General features: G+C 37.7%; 2 protein-coding genes across 6 annotated transcripts; one reads left to right on the forward strand and one right to left on the reverse strand.

Annotated features, from left to right (window-relative positions):
- The first annotated feature begins 5,463 nt into the window (after positions 1 to 5,463).
- On the forward strand, positions 5,464 to 8,991 carry LOC147519823 (putative amidase At4g34880). The gene is made up of 5 exons (XM_086591360.1): positions 5,464 to 6,271; positions 6,734 to 6,948; positions 7,488 to 7,730; positions 8,188 to 8,383; positions 8,483 to 8,991. The coding sequence occupies exons 1-5, from the start codon at positions 5,738 to 5,740 to the stop codon at positions 8,837 to 8,839; spliced, it is 1,545 nt and encodes a 514-aa protein (XP_086447486.1). The 5' UTR covers positions 5,464 to 5,737; the 3' UTR covers positions 8,840 to 8,991.
- A 355-nt stretch (positions 8,992 to 9,346) lies between these two features.
- Positions 9,347 to 14,218, reverse strand: LOC147519824 (uncharacterized). Of its 5 annotated transcripts, none has more exons than XM_086591363.1 (6): positions 14,055 to 14,218; positions 13,822 to 13,969; positions 12,024 to 12,128; positions 11,673 to 11,757; positions 11,337 to 11,499; positions 9,347 to 10,319 (listed from the first exon to the last, which is right to left on the reverse strand). In XM_086591363.1, exon 6 carries the CDS (start codon positions 10,254 to 10,256, stop codon positions 9,744 to 9,746), a length of 513 nt encoding a protein of 170 aa, XP_086447489.1. In that variant the 5' UTR covers positions 10,257 to 10,319; positions 11,337 to 11,499; positions 11,673 to 11,757; positions 12,024 to 12,128; positions 13,822 to 13,969; positions 14,055 to 14,218; the 3' UTR covers positions 9,347 to 9,743. The 5 variants fall into 5 exon arrangements, with proteins under 5 accessions (XP_086447489.1, XP_086447488.1, XP_086447491.1 ...); XM_086591362.1 differs by having other exon boundaries at positions 13,822 to 13,956; positions 14,055 to 14,213; XM_086591365.1 differs by lacking the exon at positions 11,673 to 11,757 and having other exon boundaries at positions 13,822 to 13,956; positions 14,055 to 14,213.
- Positions 14,219 to 21,905: the final 7,687 nt, after the last annotated feature.

Genomic DNA, 21,905 nt, shown 5'->3' on the forward strand with positions numbered 1-21,905 from the left:
GTAGAAGAGACTGAAGATAGTAATGAGCAAACCTTTTTTTTGCACGATAATGCTATTCCCTGGTGCCAAAGATGCCACATGAGAAATTGGGAAGCAAGAGAAGAAGTTAGGCTTGACAACGGAACAATTTTTGTATTTATAATTACGATTTCGCTAAACGGAACAATTTTCGTGATAAGTCTGTTGTTGTTTGTTCCCTTCCTGGGCCTCGCTAACTTAAGTATCGTTCCTTAGAGCATTCCCAATGCAAGGATTGCAAGCTACTATTTTTCACCTCGACAGTATTTCCCCTCTTTTCCACCGTTTTGGTGAAAAGCAAAGTGAGGCTGCCCAATGCAAAGGTGAAAAAAATAATCTCGGACAGGATGTTGGATTCCGTCGGAATGTAAAAATCGAAAAAACGCACCGGACGGAATAAAACATACCGACTAAAGTTTTAAAAAAAATCGAAAACACGCGAGACGGAATGAAACATTCCGTCCGAAAAAAAAACCGTTTTTTTTTTTAAAAACACATGAAACGGAATCCAACGTCTCGTCCGAAGTTCACAACTCAACCACTATCTCGATTAAAGGCTTCACCCTCGTTTTGACTTGGGAAAATAGTCACCTTGGTATTCACCTTTGCATTGGACAAAGGTTTTGAACCATAAAGAGGTGAATAAAGTCACATACCCCTAAACCCAAAAAAAAAAAAAAGAAAGAAAGACTGCGTGTAAGGTTGCACAGAGACAAAATTCAATAATTTCATTTTTCCTACTTAAAGAGCAAGCTTTTGGTAAGGTTCAATGGGAAAATAAAGGTTTTGGGGGGAAACAATTACCGAATTAGATCCCTATCAGCATCCTCATGTGTAAAGAATATACATATCAATTGTGGAGCTCATTTTTTTTTTCTTTCCCAGACAATTCCAAAATTTGTTACGCAAAACTTGGTACAGGGTAAATGAATTATATCTCAACGACCACAGGACAAAAAGTGGTAATAACACTTCATCTAGAGATGGACCTGTTCAAATAGCCAAGGGCATTGCGACAGACCATCTCCTTTGTAGCATTCTACTGCTCTCAACAATGTTAAGGGTGTTTAAACTCTATTCGTACAGCAATTTTGCAGATTTAGTTCTCCACATTTTTTTTTCACTCTTCGTGATTTTCTCTTCTGACTTCTCATTTTTGGATATAGCCTTCTTGATGGCTTTCATCTTTCTAACACTCTTTGATCTCTTCATGGGCACTCCCTTCTTGATCTTTCTGTTGAGAACACCGTTAACAGAATCTTTAGCTGTAACTTCTGTTATGTCAATTGCTTGGGGAGTGTCTGATACTGTGGGAGTCGAGATATCCATCGAAGCTGCACCATTTTTCTTATATTTCTTTTTGTTTCTGCTCTTCCCCATTGCGTTAGTGTTGAATCTTGGTTGTCTATATAATATCATCGTCCAGTTCTAGGCAGAAATGTCAAATAAGTCCAAGGCTCCTCTCACAATTTATGTCACCTAGAATTCAAATCAAAGTGCCCTGCTCCCCACCACACATCTTGTATCCCAGTCTCTCTGTTTCCAGGTTCATTCTCATCATTCAAGAAATCCTCAGTTGGTTCTTGTTCCTCTCTCTGTGTGTTAACCCATCCATGAACCATCTCGTCCATGTGAACTACCTGTTCAGGTCCTCCCAAGTTATGACCAACCGAACCAACATCAGCCTGATACCCAAAAACATTCCCTCGCATAGGATGAGCAAGCATCTCAGCACGAGCTTGCTCTGCTTGTAGCATCGCTGCCATCCGCAGCCTGGTCTCTGCAGCCTCTCTGTTAGCCTTCTCCTTTAATTCCATCTCTGCCCTTTGCCCTTAATTCCACCTCTGCCCTTAAATTAGAAGTGCCTGCTCAACCATTAGCTGTTCTTTTGCTCGTAATTCCCAGTAACCATTGCAAGTAAAGCCGAAGTGACTCTGAAATTCGCACGCGAAAAGATCCTTTTCAAATATGGCACATTTCTACAGAGAATAATAATTTTCTATGGGAAAATTCAACAGACTGCAAGGGAATAGTTTCTTATTTACTTATGGAAAAGGGTTTTGGGGGGAGGGAATAATGTTGGCAACATACTTGAGTTCAAAATGAGTTCCACCTTTTATTCAAAATGAGTTCCACCAATAACTCCACCTTTTAATCAAAATGAGTTCCAATTCTTTCAATAAGCACAAACACACCTATATGAATGTGTGTGTATATATACGCACAAATTTAAATAGAACTTCGTTGCTGCAATTGCCCAAAAAATCTCACACCATATCATAACTACAAACAACAAAAAATGAATAATTGAACCATACCTAGTACTGGTTTCACTTTGTTGCTTTGCAATCGGCAAACATTCATTCTGCAAAGGGGTTCTGCAAAAGATAACCATAACCATGACACCACCGCTCAAAACCCAACCTTGCATAATGAGTTGGACTAAAAACACGACATATGGTTTAATTATCATCGGTAAATCCAAAGTTGGTTTGTGTCAAATAGTCAACTCTCACCCACTTAAACTTTGTGTTGTTTTAAGGTGAACCAAAACTTCAAAGTGCCTCCAAAAAATATCACAGACCTCAAGCAATAAAAAACAAAGAAGCAAGCCTTACAGGATTGAAAAGAAATAGACCAAAATTTGTGTAGCAATGGTGTCAAATAACTCATTCATAGACATGCATCTAAAAACAGACAAATAAATAAAATAAGAAAAATTCTCGGTCAATTATACATGATATAGTTCCTAAAAAGTAAAAACCATTTAAAGGAAACAAACACAATCATAAGTCATAAGGGCGTAATTAGGATCGAGAATTAGACTGTTGAACTCCTAACCTGATAAGCATGACACCACCGCTCAAAACCCAACCTTGCATAATGAGTTACACTAAAAACACACGACATATGGTTTAATTATCATCGGTAAAACCAAAGTTGGTTTGTGTCAAATAGTCAACTCTCACCCACTTAAACTTTGTGTTGTTTTAAGGTGAACCAAAACTTCACAGTGCCTCAAAAAAAATATCACAGACCTCAAGCAATAAAAACAAAGAAGCAAGCCTTTACAGGATCGAAAAGAAATAGACCAAAAATTGTGTAGCAATGGTGTCAAATAACTCATTCATAGACATGCATCTAAAAACAGACAAATAAATAAAATAAGAAAAATTCTCGGTCAATTATACATGATATAGTTCCTAAAAAGTAAAAACCATTTAAAGGAAACAAACATAATCATAAGTCATAAGGGGGTAATTAGGATCGAGAATTAGACTGTTGAACTCCTAACCTGATAAGCATGACACCACCGCTCAAAACCCAACCTTGCATAATGAGTTACACTAAAAACACGACATATGGTTTAATTATCATCGGTAAAACCAAAGTTGGTTTGTGTCAAATAGTCAACTCTCACCAACTTAAACTTTGTGTTGTTTTAAGGTGAACCAAAACTTCACAGTGCCTCCAAAAAAAAATCACAGACCTCAAGCAATAAAAAACAAAGAAGCAAGCCTTACAGGATCGAAAAGAAATAGACCAAAAATTGTGTAGCAATGGTGTCAAATAACTCATTCATAGACATGCATCTAAAAACAGACAAATAAATAAAATAAGAAAAATTCTCGGTCAATTATACATGATATAGTTCCTAAAAAGTAAAAACCATTTAAAGGAAACAAACACAATCATAAGTCATAAGGGGGTAATTAGGATCGAGATTTAGACTGTTGAACTCCTAACCTGATAAAATCAACGTTGATGGAGTGAACTATGCTAATAAAAACTAAAAACTAAAAAATATTAGGAAATAGAAACTCGAACATAAATTAAAATCAAACAGTAAAAGAACGAGAAATGCATACTACACCACTTGATCGTTAAAGTACAATTGGTTGTAAGCGGAAATAACTAAATCAAATTGATGGAAGGGCAATTGATATTAGAAGTTCTAAGGTGGAGTTTTTGAGTTTGAAAAAAGTGAAAACACACTGATTGATTTTTCTTTCAAGAGACCAAAAGTAAAAAAAAGGGTGCTAAATCGGTTATTTTTCTCTTCAATTCTCCAAGCTAGTCATGCTTTCCACTCCTATTTTTTTTGTACACCATAAGAATCAGCAACCTTAACTAAAAAAATACGTTGGAATGATAGTTCTGGGAAGAAGAAAAATCATCCTTAGAATTGCATTATACGCTCTGAGGGACCATAACAGGATAAACCACAAAAGAATGCCATCAATACAGGAAACGAAAACACTCAACTGAGATCAGAATTTGATAAGTTTTAAGTTTGTTCCTTGTCAAACGGTCAAGCCCACAGAAGAATGGTAGGAAAGAACTAAAAGAATGCGAGTGAAAGTGGATTAAATTTTGAAGCTAAACATAACACCATTGGTGCATAGGTTAAACTGAAAAAGTAAATTAAACGCTAAGCTGAAAGTATATGAACACTAAGCTAACCTCTTCCATGGCAAAGCAAGGCATCCATAGTGCAAAAGGATTTTTTTTTTTTTTTTTTTTTAAAGGGTTTTGAATCAACATGTAAGAGAAACACAAACCCACAAAAGATCGGTATAAAACGAAGAAACTGACAATGAAATTAAATATAAATCCTGAAGTGTCAATATACCTGATGATCGCCAAACTCAGGACAACACATTTAGTAACTGATAAGTCCTGAAAATGTACAATGACTGCTATCACTGTATAAACAAAGAAATTTAAGTAGAACGATAGAATAGTATCAAACCAATAAAAAGTAAATGTATTGAAAATAAGTCATCCTAAAATTCATTAGTGCGAACAATTAATGACGGGTTATCTGTAATTTGGAAAAAAATTCAATCACTAAGATAAAACACTAAAATTAGAAAGAGGAAAATTGAAGACACCTCTTCCGTGGTGAACCAATGGGTCATTGACGGTTGGAAGGTAATCTGGATAACCAAAGCAATCAAAAACTTTTCGTCAATATTAGAAAACGAAAATGAAAGAAAGTATTACCTTTGATTCTGAAAATGGAAAAATGGGTTGAAAATGGAAAACAGTGTTGGTTGGTTGCAAAGGGCTTGATTTGATATCAGGGTTTTAATTGGGAAAGGAACGGAGAAGAGGAACGAACAGTTTTTGTTTTTTTAATTGGGAAAACGCGAAACGGTGTCTCTGTTTTACGAAGACGTTGAGTTTTATAGTCCGGAAGATGCTTTAAATTACCGATTAATTTTCCGTGTTTTTTTTTTTTTTTGTTGAATGACAAATTTACCCTTGGACATAAGTTTTGGGAAAATTTTATTGGTGAAACTTTTGGGTACCCTTTTGATTTAAAAGATTGGTCTAAAATAGTGAATACGGGGACTAATAAACGGGGAAAGTTTTCCCATTATATATAAGATAGATAGATATATAGATAGGTAGATATAGATTCATTAGATTACTGGTCCATGGGGCAAGTGATAATTGGGTAATTTTTTCTTTTTGAAAAGACAAGACCCCGCCCCCGCCCCCGCCCCCACACATATAGTGATGCCACTTTAAACTCGTGCGTTCCCACTGGTTTAAGGCAAAAATGCATAAATCAGACACAGTTTGTACTGGCTACTAGCTAGCTCCAGTAATTGGTCTCTTGGATCAATCACCAAATCTTGTTGCTGCTTCTTATTCAACCATATGCTTCCACAGTTTCACTAGTCGCACCTAATCGAACGAAAAACCAACAATGGCTTTCTCTTACTCGAGTTTCAATTTTCTTTTTCTTTCATCGGCATTATTGATACTAAGTGCCACGGTAACAAGTACTCATCATTTTAGGATCAAAGAAGCTACCATTCGCGACATCCAAATCCAATTCAAAGATGAAAAACTCACTTCTAGACAATTAGTCGAGTTCTACCTTGGCGAAATTCGTAAACTCAACTCACTCCTTCGCGGTGTGATTGAAGTGAATCCCGATGCGCTTTTCCTTGCAGATAAGGCTGATAAAGAGAGGAAAGTTAAGGCCGCTGGGACTTTGAATTGGTTACATGGTATTCCCATTCTGCTTAAGGACAACATTGCAACTAAGGACAAACTCAATACAACAGCTGGGTCATTTGCGCTGTTGGGATCGATTGTGCCTCGAGATGCCGGTGTTGTGATGAAACTGAGGAAAGCTGGGGCTATTATACTAGGGAAAGCTAGTCTTAGTGAGTGGGCTCATTTTCGATCCAGTGGTGCACCTAGTGGTTGGTGTGGTAGAAGTGGCCAAGGCCGGGTAACTCGCACTTTACTATGAACATTTTTGTGTCTGGCACGCTCGCTTGTGTGTGAAACACTAATTTTTGTGTGTATATTTTATATAATTTTTCAGGTTAACTAGTATTATCTTCTTAGATGAAATTAGGATTTTTCTTCCTCTTAGATGGGAAATTAGGTCTTCTTCAACATAGCGGTCGATTTGGTTTGATTGATAACTTTCAAGTCAAACAATTGAAAATTACACAAATGTTTTCATTGTTTTCAAAAAGAAAATATTCAATTTTAATTAAATGGGGATATTTATGTCATTTTCAATTATTTAACTTGAAAATTAACAATCAAACCAAATTGACCGTGTGTTTAAAGAGGACTGAAAGAGACTCTAATTTCCCATCTAGTGGGAGAGAAATCCTAATTAGCTCATCTAGTAGAGGTAACACTAGTTCACTCTAATTTTTCTCTTCTGGTGGATTTGCAGAATCCCTATGTTCTATCAGCTGACCCATGTGGTTCAAGCAGTGGGTCTGCCATTTCAGTGGCAGCAAATATGGCGGCGGTGTCATTGGGAACAGAAACAGATGCATCGATTCTGTGCCCTTCCGGTTCTAATTCAGTAGTGGGAATCAAGCCTACAATTGGACTTACTAGCAGATCTGGCGTGATCCCAATCACTCCTAGACAAGACACCGTTGGGTACGTCGTACGTGAACTAAACATCTTTACTAATTTCAGGAACCAGGTGGTTCTTTCTGTAACATGTGGCCTACACTCCTACATGACGCAATAGGGCAACACTGCCGTAATTAAATTAGCTAGAAAAATCGCCAGACTATAAGGATTTGCAATTTTGCACCCCCAAAATACTTACAGAAGCTTTATACACCCCCAGTTCAATTGTGGGTTGCATATACACTTACACCACCAGGCTCTGAATCCTGGTTCCGCCACCTGTCTAACGATACGCTGCAGGCGGTACTGCAGTAGGCAACACACAATCCATCTGGGCGGATATGGCAAAAATTAACATTATGCCAATAAAATGCGTTGGTGTATTTGTTGTCTCATGATATGTTTTGTTGTTTTCGCGAGTAGTAATAAAAATTGGTGCGTGTAATTTGGCAAATTGTTCTTGTTCAAAATCCAATATCGACTTTGGATTGATCCAACAGCTGAAACTTTGAATGGTTTGGGCATTCTGGAAATATCACTTTTAACAAAGAATTTGGTTCCAGGCCTATGTGCAGAACGGTAGCTGATGCAGTTTATGTACTGGATGCAATCGTAGGGTTTGATGGTAGGGATGCCGATGCAACTAGAAAAGCTTCGAAATTCATTCCACATGGAGGCTACAGACAATTTCTCAAGCCAGATGGGCTTAAGGGGAAGAGATTGGGCATAATGAGGGATCCTTTCTTTAATTCTGTTACCGGTACTGTTATCACACAAGCTTTCAAACACCATTTCAACACGCTAAGGTACGAAACAACCTAGTGCACGAGATTGCCATAAAGACCAAAACAGAATACATACGGTCTTGTATTTCCACACCACATATGAAATCAGTCATTCTTTCAAGTGCAAAAGTTGAAAAATCCTATAAAAACCATTTCGCGTGGTGTGGATATATTAATAGGACCTTAGGCATTACTAAGTACACACCACCACATAAGAGAAAGGAAAGCTTCCATATGACATGTTCTACTATATAGTATATAATTATAAGGTTTAATAAACTACTATTTGTGTTAATTAGTATATAATTACACAAAAAAAATAATTTTGAAATATTTAGAGAGGAGACCCTGATTCCCATCTAGTGAGGGGGAAATCCTAATTGGCTCATCCAGTGGGGGGTAATACTAGTTCACCCTAATTATAATTTTGAAATACTGATTCATAATGTTTTAATTTTATCCTATTGTATAACTCTAGAAAAGGAGGTGCAGTTCTGGTTGACGATGTGAAATTAAGCAACATGGACATTTTTTCGAATGTCAGTTATGGTGAACAAGTGGCAATGCTCCTAGAGTTCAAGTCATCCATCGATGCTTACCTCAAAGAGCTTGTGGTTTCTCCAGTGAGATCATTGGCAGATTTAATAACATTCAATAATAAGTTTTCAAAGTTGGTAAGATCAGTTGTGTTCACAATATTTAGATTAGATTATGAGACTATCAAATACTAATGGCCTAAAGGTCTAATGATCAATAAAAAATTTTATCCTCAGGAAATGATTAATGAATATGGTCAAGACTATTTTTTAGCAGCTCAGATGATAAATGGGACAGTGAACGTGGAAAAACAACTTCGGAAGATTTTTGAGAAATTCTCCAGAGAAGGGTTAGAGCAGTTGATGAGGAAGAAGAAGTTAGATGCAGTGGTGACTCCTGGATCTGATATTTCTTCTGTTCTCGCCATAGGTGGATTTCCAGGAATTAGCGTTCCAGCTGGATTCGACAAGAAAGGAGTGCCGTTTGGTATCTGTTTTGGAGGGCTAAAGGGTTCAGAACCCAAGTTAATAGAGATTGCTTATGCTTTTGAACAGGCAACAAATGTCAGGAAACCTCCTTCTTTTAAACCTTAAAATCATAAAGTACTAGTTTGAATTTGGACTAGTGTGTCCTTATCGAGAAAAAAAAAAGATTTGATAGTGTGTCATATTGTCATGTACTCTAAATACCACAAAAAGATTGCCGTCTTGGTGCTTCGAATAGAATATGGTATCTATCTCTATAACTTAACATGGCAATCCGAAACAACTCCATGTATTCCGTACACATCAAACAATGGAATGGCTGGTTTCAGATAGGACTAGGTGAGAGCCTTGACTCTTGAATAGTGGAATTTGGCCGATGAGGTAGAACAACAAATGTCGTACACTTACCAGAGTAACAGTGTTAGCACTTAGCACTCAACAAATTAGTACAACTTTCTGAGATGCGCACATCGCCTACCACTAACAATTTTCAAAGGGGTCGTGATGTTGTCATGATTGTGCAAATAGTCATTTGGCCTTGACATGGCGCCTTTTGAGGCAGCACTTGGTGCTTGACCGGTGACAGAAATATTAGCTAATTGTACCAATCCGCACTTGTAAAACAAGAAAAAATTCGGACGCTTCATTCTTGTACAGTAGGTAGTTTGTCTCCATATAACTTTGGTTCCTCCAATTTTAAACATTTTTTGTCCGTTACAGTCAACCTTATATGTGTTCCTGTTGGAAACTTCAATGATGTAGTTAAACGCAGCAATTTCACTCATTAAATCGCCATTTGAGCTAAGGTACCATGGCGTTCCCTCACCCTATCCTCAGCTTTCTCATTCTTTCATCCACACTAGCCAATTGGCCGGGCTATTGCCGGGCTTATTACATTAATAGTGGATGATCTTATGATTAAGCTAGTTCAGTGCTGTCTGAGCTATATTCAGTTGATTCTGTGCTGCATCTTTAATTGCCATAGCTGCATCAAGTTCAGCATCGACTGATTTCATGAACATTTCATGTTGGCCTTCACAATAATCAGCACATTGCGCAACCAGGCCACATTGAAATTCACATTTTCAGCAGACATTAAAGACTGCTCCCATTTTCTCCAACAACAATCAGAGACCTTACCTACTGATTGGTTCATCTCCACTATTGTCTGCAGTAACCTCTTCACTGTATCGCCCTGCAGAACTGAATCTACTAAAGCTGAATCAGAAGCCATCAAACCATGTTTCTCCCGAACCTGGTTATATAGTGGCAGATACTCCTTGGATAATAAAAAACTGTCAATCTCAACCTTCTCCTTGTCAGTTGACAAAGGCAGAAGTGCTCTGAAAAGTCCTTCTTTCTCCTCAATCGCCCCAGCATCAACAACTTCAGTTGGCAATCCAATATTATCACCTACCTCCATCAAAGGCATTTTATGCCCTGCCTTGTCTCTAACAACTGTTATTAGCTCTCTGCTAGCTATTCCTGCATCATTCCCACTCTCATCTCGCTTATTAGCACCCATATCTTGCTCACCACCAACGGCTGGAGTATTTGTTTGACCTTTGAAGGCTAACAAACTCACATCCTACATAAATACCATGTATACAACGAAGTAATGAGTTTGATACCTACGTAGTTCTACAACTGCAAGCTCTAGTGAGGTATATTAGTTTCTATTATGAGATTAAATAAAAGACGGAGAACTGAACAATGTGAATGCAATCGCATACTCATATAAGCAGTGAATATGAGGTTAAATAAAATACAAACGTTTTTGTGTCTATTTACCCCTTGTCAGACTCTTAAACCTGCATGCCTGTTGATATGATTTTTGTGCCTCTAGATCAGCGTAAAGTTCTTGTTAACTGACAGAGCAGTAGATCCTGAGAGGACACTACTTCAAGTCTCGGTCAAGTGCTAGGGCTGAAGGAAGTGTTGGCATGTGTATTTCGCACATGGCTAAACCGATTGTGACTTTGATAAAAATCAATTATCATTGTGACTCATCAGCTTGGGCTATGGGAATACAGTGCTTTTAAAATAAAGCATCTAAGCAAGAAACCACTTCAGTTAATATTAGTGCTAGTCGTCAATACTTACAACTATATCTCAACGTTTATCCTTTGTATATGAGTAAAATTTCAGCATGCACTTTCTATTGGTCACCCTCCCCCTACCTAAACAGGCGATTTTGCAATTAGCATTTTCATCAGTTAAAAGGTCTGCCTTACATGAAAGAATTCAGTAAATGTTTCTCTATGTTGGTTTGAGGTTTAGCAAACTTAATCATTGAGAGTATTCTTCGCATCCACAATATTGAGAATGAAACCGGACGCAAAGTGTTGAAACAACTGTTCTGGACATGGAATGCAATGAAGATAGTTTTTATCATGTTTTTACTGAGATATTGGCCAGAAATGACACCTTAGTGTAAATCCACGACATGATAAGGAACCAATAAGATGAATAAAGAGAAAATATATACATTCCAAAAGGTCATAATTGATAACTTATCCCTTAGTAGGTAGTTGGGAAGGAATGCCCCCTATGTGTAAAGATGATTCACAGAAAAAAGAAAAGAAAAGTTTGTTGGGCTTCATACCTCCAAGTTACATGCGTTGCAGATCACACTCCAATCAATGAGATGCTACATTGATAGTCCCGACCAGTAGTAGTACCTCACAAAGTTTAACTTTCATATTGTAAATTCCTTTATCAATATTTAATTGATAGAAATGTCACCAAGTGCTTGACATCTTCCTAACCTATATTAAACATGTGGCATGTTATATTGAGCAAACACACAATCACTACGAAAAACCAATAGCTAAAGCCAACATAATCTCAATAAACACACTCATAATAGAATTTAAAACCTATCGAAAATTTCTAAAAACTTCTGAGCCCAAAGAGTCGCAATTTCAATATTCTTAAATACCTTTCTAGTGGTAGTTCCAAGTGCATATAGGAATTTCTTTCATTAGCACCCAAAGCCCCCTTAGCACAATCATGTTGTCAGCCATCTAAGAAGAAGAAAATAGATAGAGAATATAAACAAATAAAAGAAACGCAAAAAAAGACGTAACAACAAATGTACACTAAATGATCTATCAAGAACCGTTAATGTCCATCCAAAATCAAGGACCGAACCAATAACAAACAAAATAAGATTCCCAATAAATTTGCATTTCCTAAGAAAAGTACGCCAAACGCAAAAATAAGCTCCCAATTGAAAGAACATCAAACAGTTTAGTCCAAATAATGATGAAATAAGGCAGGAGAAACTGACCATGTCAATACCGGCATCTATTGCAGCTAGAACAGAGCTTGAATAGTTTGCATGAGGTGGGTCGATAATCCTGTCTACACCCTGCCAGTCCGAGATAACAAAACCCTGCAAAAAGCACACAACAATTAGACTTACTTCCGGGTTTGAATACCATACCGGAAATGCTCATTTTATATTTAGAATTAGCATGTTGTGGGTAAGAGGTTATACCCTGAAGTAGGGGTGTAATACGGGGCGGGTCGGGTCAACTGCGGGTCAAATAGTGATGGGGCGGGCGGGGGGGTCTAGGGATACAAATCCAGTGGTCTCCGACGGGGCGGGGCGGGTTGAAGTGTCATGTCTTAATACCATCACCCGGCCTGTTGGGTCCTTTTACGGGCGGGTTTTGGTGGTCATCAGTCGGGTGAAAATTATCATTTTATCCCAATTTCACCTAAAAAAAACTTTCTAATTCTGCAAGTAATATATTTCCAATTCCCAATATAGAGAAAAAAAATGGAATCAATCAATAAAAAATAAACAAAAATAAAAAAACTTGAACTTGAACCCAAAACCATATCTGCAAATTTGAAACTTCTTTCTCGTGATTTATTTGTAAATTGATTATTTTCCATAGCATGATAAAATGAAGATGAGAGTGAGGATCTATGATACAAAACAATAAAATATAAACTAAAAGAATTTGAAATTAATACAAGGATAAATGATTCATCTTCTCCAAAATTCGAAAGTTGAATTTGAACTTTTGATATTTGCCCAATGTTCAAACTTGAATATTTGAAATTGATGTTGAACTCATAAGTTTGTGTTCATATCTCCCAAATTTCTACAAAAGTTAAAAGAAAATATAAATAAAATACAAAAATATTAGAGTTAGAGTTTTAAAATTATGCGGGTCAACGACTTTTGACACAGTGCGGGTCGGGCGGCTTGACGGGTCGGGTTTGAGCATAGAACCTACACCCATAGCCCGACCGCGTAAAAACGGTGACAGGGCGGGGCAGGTCTGCTTTTGGGTCGGTGCGGGTTTGGGTGGCAGGTGAAGACCGGGTACCCTACCGAATGATGGGTCAACGGTTTTTTTTTACACTCCTACCCTGAAGCGAGAGTTTAAAAAGCAAAAAGTAGCATTTACTACCTAACTGGAACTATCTAGACTCAACACATCAAGAAAGTAATGGCAAATAATTAACACCAAATCTGGCACACTATTCGACTTTAGGTTTTTCTGCCCCCTGATAATATTTTCTCAAAGAGAATAGGTGAGTGTATTCCATGGTCTTTCACTACCATATTGAAAAGAGATGAAGAGAGAATGAAGACATATCCCATAATACTTTAATTGGATAGCATAAAAAACAGGAAATAGAAAACTAATGATTTTTTTTTTCTCATTTATTTGAGAAACCTATTTTAGCTTAGGTAGAGCAAAAAAATTCTAACGTTTCAATAAACCAAATTATTTGTCATCCAAGGCTGGTTTCAGTCGACATACACCATATTATTTGTCCACACAGCATTCATCTTTGACTGATTGGTTGCCCCTCATCACCCCAAATGTTTTTATGCAAGAGCCCCCTGCCCTGCCCTGCCCTGGCCTCACTGGTTTCCAGGGGTTTCATGCAGCTAAACTAATGCAATTCAAACGATTGAAATCTGCATCAAATTTGTGGGCATACTACCCAAGGTGACAACTATTTGATCCAACACTGACCTTCAATTTGTACCAAAGTAAAAATAATATATCCCATATTTCAACATCCAAATATCGAAACGACAACTTCTCCTATTTACTCACCTTTTCGACTATATCAATCCCACTAAACCTGACAATCCAACTCTTCTACCCAGGGTGGTCTCTACCTTCAACCAACTCAACTTCCCGTATAATTTCTTTTCCTGAATATTGTTCCATCAGCCATCGTCTTCCCGGCTACAAATAAAATCTACAATTAGAAACATAACAATTCATAAAAAAAAAACAAAACAAAAATAATTATACAAAAAAACCAAACTCCCTTTAGTTAGTACCTCAGCAAATCTTAGTTCAGGAAAATCCGTGTTGGATTTACACGAAGCTCTCCTTCAATACTATGAACTTTGCATATATAACAAATCGACTTTTCTTAGTTTCACTTCACCGTCTCCTTTTGAGTTGTGCTCTCTTTCTTCTTCCAATCTCTTCACTTTTTTTTATGAAAAATATGATGTATCAGTCTCATAGAAAAAGGGGGGTTGACGTGGGTCACTGGGAGCATTCTCAACTACTCAGTATTAATGGTCTTTGATTACTAACATTGACCAGTCAAACAACGATATGTGCCACACACACTCATCAGTTCTCATTTCTCAATCAAAGAAGCAACCACAAGTGAAATACAAAACCAATTCAAATAGAACAAACTCACTTCAAAACAAATTGTTAAGTTCTACCTCGACAAGATTCACAAACTCTACTCAATTGTTAACGGTGTCGTGGGCAAATATCGTCAACACGATATTTTAGCCCAAATATCATAATTAACTAGAAATATCGACATGACTGTCGATATTTCGCGCATAAGTTTGTATGTTGCAGGTTCAAAGCGGTAAAGGAGGAAGAAGAAGAGAATGGACACGTGGCAGGAAATGATTGGGCAAAACTACAACTGGAACACTATATAAAGACTGAAAGGAGGAAGAAATGATTCATTCCACAAAAATCTGTAAAAGCAGAGCGAAAAGAGAGAGAAAAAGAGAAACTTGTAACCGTCATTGTTGGTCAATATAAAAACTTATTTCATTATCATTCCAATCCTTAATCTTCATTAGTTCATCAGTTCTTTCTCATTGATCTTAGATAGTTTTCCATAGCACTACATTGGCGTGCCGTCTGTGATTCAAAGACAAGAAAAGATCTTTCTTTGGAGATCGAACATCTTAATTGGTTGTGTTCAAGAAGATTCTTTGAGATCAGTAAAGTTGGGTAAGGAGATATTCATTTTCTTAGTTGGTTGTGTTTAAGAAGATTCGGTGATATCAGAAAAGCTATCAAGATGCTTCCAAAGCGTACTACAGCAAGTAAAGCAATGATGGTGAATGAAGGAAGTACTTCTCATGCTACGTCTAAGAATGAGGAACGAAGAACAAGGCGATCAGCAAGTAGATTGATAGAAGAAGTAGAGGAGATACATGAAGAAGAGGTGTCTTTGAAAGCTTTGTTGAAAAGGTTGGATGATTTGGAAAAGCATAACAAAATTTTAATGGCTGAAAATAAAGCTGTGAGAGAAGAGAATGAGAAGCGTGCAGAAGACGCAATGTATGAGAAAGATGGAAAGGCGTCGAGTTCAGGCACTCCAGTGGTGAGGAAAAGTCACATCGAGGAAATGAGGAAAAGCCACCATGAAGAGTTGCAATCGGTAGTGAAGTCGACGCCAAAGACAATGCAGGAGGAAGAGGTAAAAGCGCCAATCACGAAGGAAATGGTGCAGGAGATGATGCAGAGGCAGTTTGGGGACCAGCTCCTGGAAAAGGTATCAGCCTCGATTCGTAAACTGGCAGATGATATAAGTAGAAACCCATTGAAAAAGGAAGTAAATAGGGTGTCGTTGCCTCCAAAGTTTAAGAATCCAAAATTTGCTCAATATGATGGAACTACTGATCCCATGGACCATCTCTTTAGCTATCGACATCAGTTATTGATATATCAAGGCACAAAGTATTGGGATTCTGTATTATGTCAATCATTCTCTTCAAGCCTTAAAGGCAAGGCACTAAAATGGTTCTGTACAATTCCCAAGGGGACTATTGCGTGTTTTCGTGAAATCGAAGAAAGATTCCTAACCAACTACGGTCACCAAAGGGTAAAAGCCAAAACAGGTGTCGGTATTATTCCGGATGAAACAAGGAAAGAAGGAGTCATTGAAGGATTTCTTGGTCAGGTTCAAATCCGAAACTAAATAAATGGAAAGGCTAGACGAGTCTGAGATGACAGTTGTCATGGCTTTCCAAACAGGTGTGACACCTGGATCATTTATGCACAAATATCTCTTGCGAAAGGAAGTTAAAAGTCTATAAGAGTTGTATGACAAGGCTGATAGAGATATTAAAGTGGAAGAAGAGTTGAAAGCAGCCACGGTGCAAAATGTTTTACAAGTGTCAGAGACGGGGAAAAGAGATAAGGATAATGGTGATTGACACGAAAGTCGAGACATATCGAGGTCAGATAACAAAAGACTTCAAGAGCATTATACAAACCGAGATAATCAACCACAACAAAGAAGGAAGTATGAGAGAACACTGAAAGAGGAACTGGATCCCAGTAATTTCATTGTCATCAATTCCACACCGGAAGATATATTGAGGAGGATAGCAAAAGAAGATTTCGTGACTTGGCCGAAATACACTCTCAGGAAGGTGACGGGCAGGCCTTACTGTCAATTCCACAAGATTGAGAACCATGAGACTAATAGGTGTTTGCAGCTATTAAAAGAAATTGATAGGCTAATGAAGGATGGGAAGTTGAGAGAGTTTAGGGCTGATGTCAGACCTGCAGAAACGGCAACCATCCATGAGAAGCCACTTGGAGTAATAAACATGATCTACAAAGGGGAAATTCCACATAAAAAAATCCTTCGAGATAAAATAAGGAAGATTTCAACGGTGAAAGAAGTGCTCGAGGTCAATGTCGAGCCAATTCTAGTGAATCAGAAATTGGTATCGGCTAGCATTCCAGGAGCAATTATGTTCGTACCAGACGACTTGTCGAAGGTGATATTACCACATGATAACGCATTGTTAATCACTTTGCATATCTCTGGCTACGAAGTGTAGAAAATATTAGTGGACTGCGGTAGTTCGGTAAATATTCTATTTTGGAAAGCATTCATAGGAATTGGTCTCGATGAGACTCATTTAAAAGCTCCGTAGTTTAGCTTATATGGGTTTAATGGAAGTTCTACCAAGCCAACTGGAGAGATAAAATTGCCAGTTCGGGCTGGGCCTCAAACTGTGATGACAAAATTTGTAGTCATTAAATACTATTCTGATCAAAATGCCATATTGGGAAGGAAATGGATACATGACATGCATGCGGTGCCCAGTACATTCAATCAAGTCATCCGATTCCCGACAGCATAAGGATTGCATGAAATTAGGGGGGATCAGTCGGAATCAGAAAAAGTATAATTTCGTCATGGTAAAGGGAATGATGAAGGGAAAAAGCCAAGACACTGGGGGCATCTTGGAAAGCTCTAAGATTACAAAAAAGCTCTAACTAGCGATACATGAGCAACAAAGTTCACACACAAAAGCTAAAAAGCAAAATGAAGAAACCCCTTGGGAAAGAAAAACAATAGAGGTGGTGGAGAAAATTGATATTGGTACAGGAGAAAGGGAACGTCATACGTTCATTGGTACAAAAATGCATGCCACAATAAGAAATGAGTTGATGGTATTTTTGAAAGAAAATCAGGATGTTTTTGCATGGTCAATGTCGAACCTCACCGGTATCGATCCAGCTATCTGTTCACACAAGCTGAATATGGAAGAAAATGCAATTCGAACCCATCAAAAGCATCGAAAGGTTAGATCGATGTACGAAGAAGCGGTGCAAGCCGAGATACAAAAGATGTTAAATAATGGCATAATTAGAGAAGTGGAGCATTCTCAATGGGTGGCAAACATAGTAGTAGTGCCCAAGAAAGATGGTAGAGTCCGAATTTGTGCCGACTTTACCGATGTAAATAAGAAGTGTCCTAAAGATCATTATCTCATGCCAAGAATCAATGAGTTGGTTGATCGAACAGCTGGTTTTGAGTTGATCAGTTTTTGCGATGGTTATTTGGGATATTTTCAGATTCTAATGGCTATTATAGACCAACTAAAAATGGCGTTCGTCGTTAATGGAGGTATATATTGTTTCATCAGAATGCCATTTGGATTGAAAAATGCTGGAGCCACTTATCAAAGGTTTTTTTTAAGAAGCTAGAGGTTAGGCAAACCTCAACCTGTATTAATAAAAATCATGTTCTTAAGTACAATTTCCCTTGTGCATAGTCTATAGGAGGCAGGAAATATAAAAGAGAATCCTCATGATCCTTGCTCAGCTTAAAGAAGTAGTCGGCGACTCGATTTGCTTCCCCGAACACATGCTTGAAGTCTACCCATTCAAACTGTTGTTTCAAACAGTCGATAGCAGCCACTAAGTTAAGGTAGTACCAAGGCGGCTCCTCTGTACCAGTAATAGCTCCTACTGCACCCTTAGAATCAGAGCATACACTAATTCATCTCGCTCCTATCTGAAGTGCTCCCTTCATTCCAGCCTCAACTGCCAACAACTCCTGGGTGATTACCGATCTTTTAGTCGAACTCCCTATAAAAGCAAGCTTAATGGCACCAAACTCATCTCTGATAGCACTACCAAATCCATTAGAATCTTCTGATATAGACCTATCAGTGTTGACTACTAATTCAACTGGCTGCGACTTAGACCATTTGCACCAGATAGGGGCGCGTGAAGTGAATTGAACTTAAATTTCGATCCTATCAAGTAGTACTTTGGCAGCCACTATTTCAGGCACTTCTGTCAGCATAGTTTGAAGATATGTCTTCATCTCCATCTTGATTTTTGCACATACTTGGGCCTCAGGGTGTCTTTTCTGCTGGAACCTCCTCAAATTCCTCTCAATCCAGATGGCATATATAGTGGAAGAGGTTACTGCTCTAGTAATTTCAGATTTGATAGGCATTTCGACATATCCTTAGGATGTTATACCACTCGGCAGTTGATGCTTTAACCTGAGTGTTCAATCCCAACAACATAGTGAGTGGTGAATAATATTCTTCTTAACCATTCGATCCTGAGTGGGTAAGCAATTCGCAAACAGCTGGCAACCAGTAAAAGAGTGTTTCGGTACAACCAACTTACCACAAACCACTCGATACCATTTAACTCTTGGTCTGAGCTGCTTTATCGCCATTGATAAGAGCCCAAAACTGTAGTTTTAACCCCTTTAACAATATCGTTTTTGACCAATTATGTGATTATTAAGTAAGAGTTAGTATTGTTATCGTGTTCTTGTGTATTTCAGGCATTGGAGTCGAATATGTACAGAAATGCGTCCCTTTTGCGAGATAAAGAAGCAAAGGTTGGTTGTTAAGAAGTTCTATGATAAAAGGCCAAGATTCAAGGAGAAAAAGCCTTTTTAAAGCCCGGTCAAAGCTGAAAAGTCAAAGTCAACGATGGCAGAAATAGCACACAAAAGTCAGCAGAACTTCCGAAAGTCATATCTTTGGACTCAGACCTCGGAATTGGGATTACCTTATGTCAAAACAACCGTCTTGGAAAGAGCTTTCTAATGGTATAAGCTTTGACCCAATCAAAGGAGCAAAAGTAGACGAAAAGTCTATTGAAGTCAAATCCAGCTGAAAATCCCTTTGTGGACTGAAGTAATGAGGTTTTGGGCTCGATTTTCCGGCCCAAAACATGGCTCCCCAGCCCATGCACGGATTTGTGGATTTTGTCTCCTCCATATCAAAAACAAAGACTTAGCTCTTAAGCATCTAGTTTTTCACTTAGGAAGAATCAAATAAATTAGTTTTGGATCTAGTTTTTTACATTCAATTAATTAAGTTTAGAATAAAGTAGAACTTTATGTAGAATCAGATTTAGTTTATAATAAAGAATTAGTTTTCATTTCAACTTAGTTTTATTATTCAATTCTTGTTTAGATTTAGTTGTCTTAAATTCATAATTAGTTTGTTTTAATTTGATAATTAGTTATTCATAATCATAGTTCCAAATTAGTTTTAAATTCGGTTTTAATTCATTTCGAATCTTAGAATATTGTTAAATTAGATTTATAAAGTTTAATCATTTATTCAATAATGAGTTGTTCTATTTGTTCTTGTTTTAGAAATGATAGTATAATGATTCAAGGCTAAAACCTCCATTAGAGGGGTTTGAAGAAGCCTTGATGAAACTTGATTGTTGTTAGCGTGGAATAGTTCGTAATATTTTATTTCATTCTACAAAGTAAGTAGTTCACCATGAGAATGGGTTTGATTGCTTCACATGCTAGTTGTTAGTTGGTAGAGATTACCATGAACAATTAGGGATTATAAACACCTAATTGTTATGCGAAAGCATTGCGATTCGGATTACGACATTTCTTTGTTAGTTTATTAAGTCAAATCAAGCATATCAGGATAGTTTTGACGTTTGTTGTGTTTAGTTAAGATTGATCTTAGCCTTGCATGAGATTAAGGTCAGGTAGAAGAAAAACGCCTAACGTAATCAAACGTCAACAAAGTCAACAAACACGCCTATCTAGTATACCACTCACTACACTTCTAGCTAGTATACCACACATTGATATAATGGCTGAAGAAAGAGAGTCTCCTCTCTCTGAATTTTACAAAGCCTTGAACGATAGCCCAAAATCTTGCATCGTTCTTGCAGACCCAGTGGGGGATTTTCGAATCCCCCCAAATATATTTAATTTGTTACCCGTTTTTCATGGGTTAGACTACGAAAAACCTTATCAGCATATGCGTAGGATTGAACAAGTTCTTACCATATTCTATCATCCCACGGTTGGTGCTGAACAAATTAAACTAAGGGTATTTCCTTTCACCCTAGCCGACAAGGCGGCATCTTGGTTAACTGCCCAAGCGCCTAATTCTGTGGACTCATGGGCCAAACTTGTTCAACTATTTATGAAACATTTTTACCCACCACTGAAGACAAATGAAATGCTTTTCAAGATTCATTTTTTTCAATAGAATCCTCATGTATCCTTTTCAGAGGCTTGGAATCGTTTCACTGACCTTCTTATAGAGTGTCCACATCATAATCTTGCGAAAGACACGTTAGTTCGTGCATTTTTCAAGGGACTTTTACACCACCATAAAGAGGTCCTTGATATAATGAATGGGGGTAGTTTCATCAGTAAAGGAGCCTCAGAGGCTTATAGGTTTTTAGAAGATCAAACAAAGCGTAATAATAACTGGGGGGTAGTGACGATATCCCCCGCTCCGCTAGTTCTTCTTCAACAGTTAAGGCTACCAGTATGTTTGAGGTTAAATCCGATCCTGAGCTTAAAACTCTAATTGAATCCCTCACTAAAAAGGTAGAAGCTATTTTTGTTCAACAAAATCTTATTCCCGTCATGAATATCAACTCTATTCCATGTAATTTCTATTTGAGTCTTACACATCCCGGCTCCTATTGTCCTCTAGTCTATGAACAACCATCCGCACAGCCGGACAATGTTTGTTCCATTAATAGCAAACCTAATGCACCTTGGAGACAAAATCTCAACTACAGTTGGCGAAATAATCAACAAGTTACACTTCCAGCGTATAATAATCAAAATATTAGGCAAGCAAACAATTACAATCAAGCTCCACCGAAACAAGGACAAGGACAAGGTAATTATAATAATTATAATGCTAATAGAGGTATCGTTCTGGTTAATCATAACTATCACAACCCATCTGTTAATAATCAACGTGAGATAGTTCCTGTCACACCACTTGTAACAACTACTCCTCCACAACTGGATCGTTTCGACGCCTTTATGCAAACCCAACAACATATTTTACAGTCCATCCAACTTTCCTTGTAGCAGTTAACCCAAGAGAAAGTACAACCCAAAGGTGTGTTTCCAGGTCAAGCGATACCAAATCCTAAAACAACGAACACAACCTCTGAGGTAAACGGTAATACTAGTAATGAAAATGGAAACGTAGGTGAGCTAAAAGCCATCACCACTCTCCGTTCTAGCAGAGTGGTTGATAACGTTGTAACTATGCCTGTAGTCATCCCACCAGTAGTCCCTACACCTAATATTTTACTAGATACCGAAGTAGTAACTGAATAACCTACCTCTGTAGAAGTAC

The sequence above is a fragment of the Coptis chinensis genome, chromosome 2 (assembly GCF_015680905.1).
Source record: "Coptis chinensis isolate HL-2020 chromosome 2, ASM1568090v1, whole genome shotgun sequence".
NCBI classification, from domain to species: domain Eukaryota; kingdom Viridiplantae; phylum Streptophyta; class Magnoliopsida; order Ranunculales; family Ranunculaceae; genus Coptis; species Coptis chinensis.

Bases quoted from the DNA above. Each gene is read 5' to 3' on its own strand.
- LOC147519823 (XM_086591360.1), top strand. From the start codon at position 5,738: ATGGCTTTCTCTTACTCGAGTTTCAATTTTCTTTTTCTTTCATCGGCA. The intron at 7,731-8,187 runs GTACGAAACAAC...GTATAACTCTAG, and splicing joins CACCATTTCAACACGCTAAG to AAAAGGAGGTGCAGTTCTGG. The intron at 8,384-8,482 runs GTAAGATCAGTT...TTTTATCCTCAG, and splicing joins ATAATAAGTTTTCAAAGTTG to GAAATGATTAATGAATATGG.
- LOC147519824 (XM_086591363.1), bottom strand. From the start codon at position 10,256: ATGGGTGCTAATAAGCGAGATGAGAGTGGGAATGATGCAGGAATAGCT.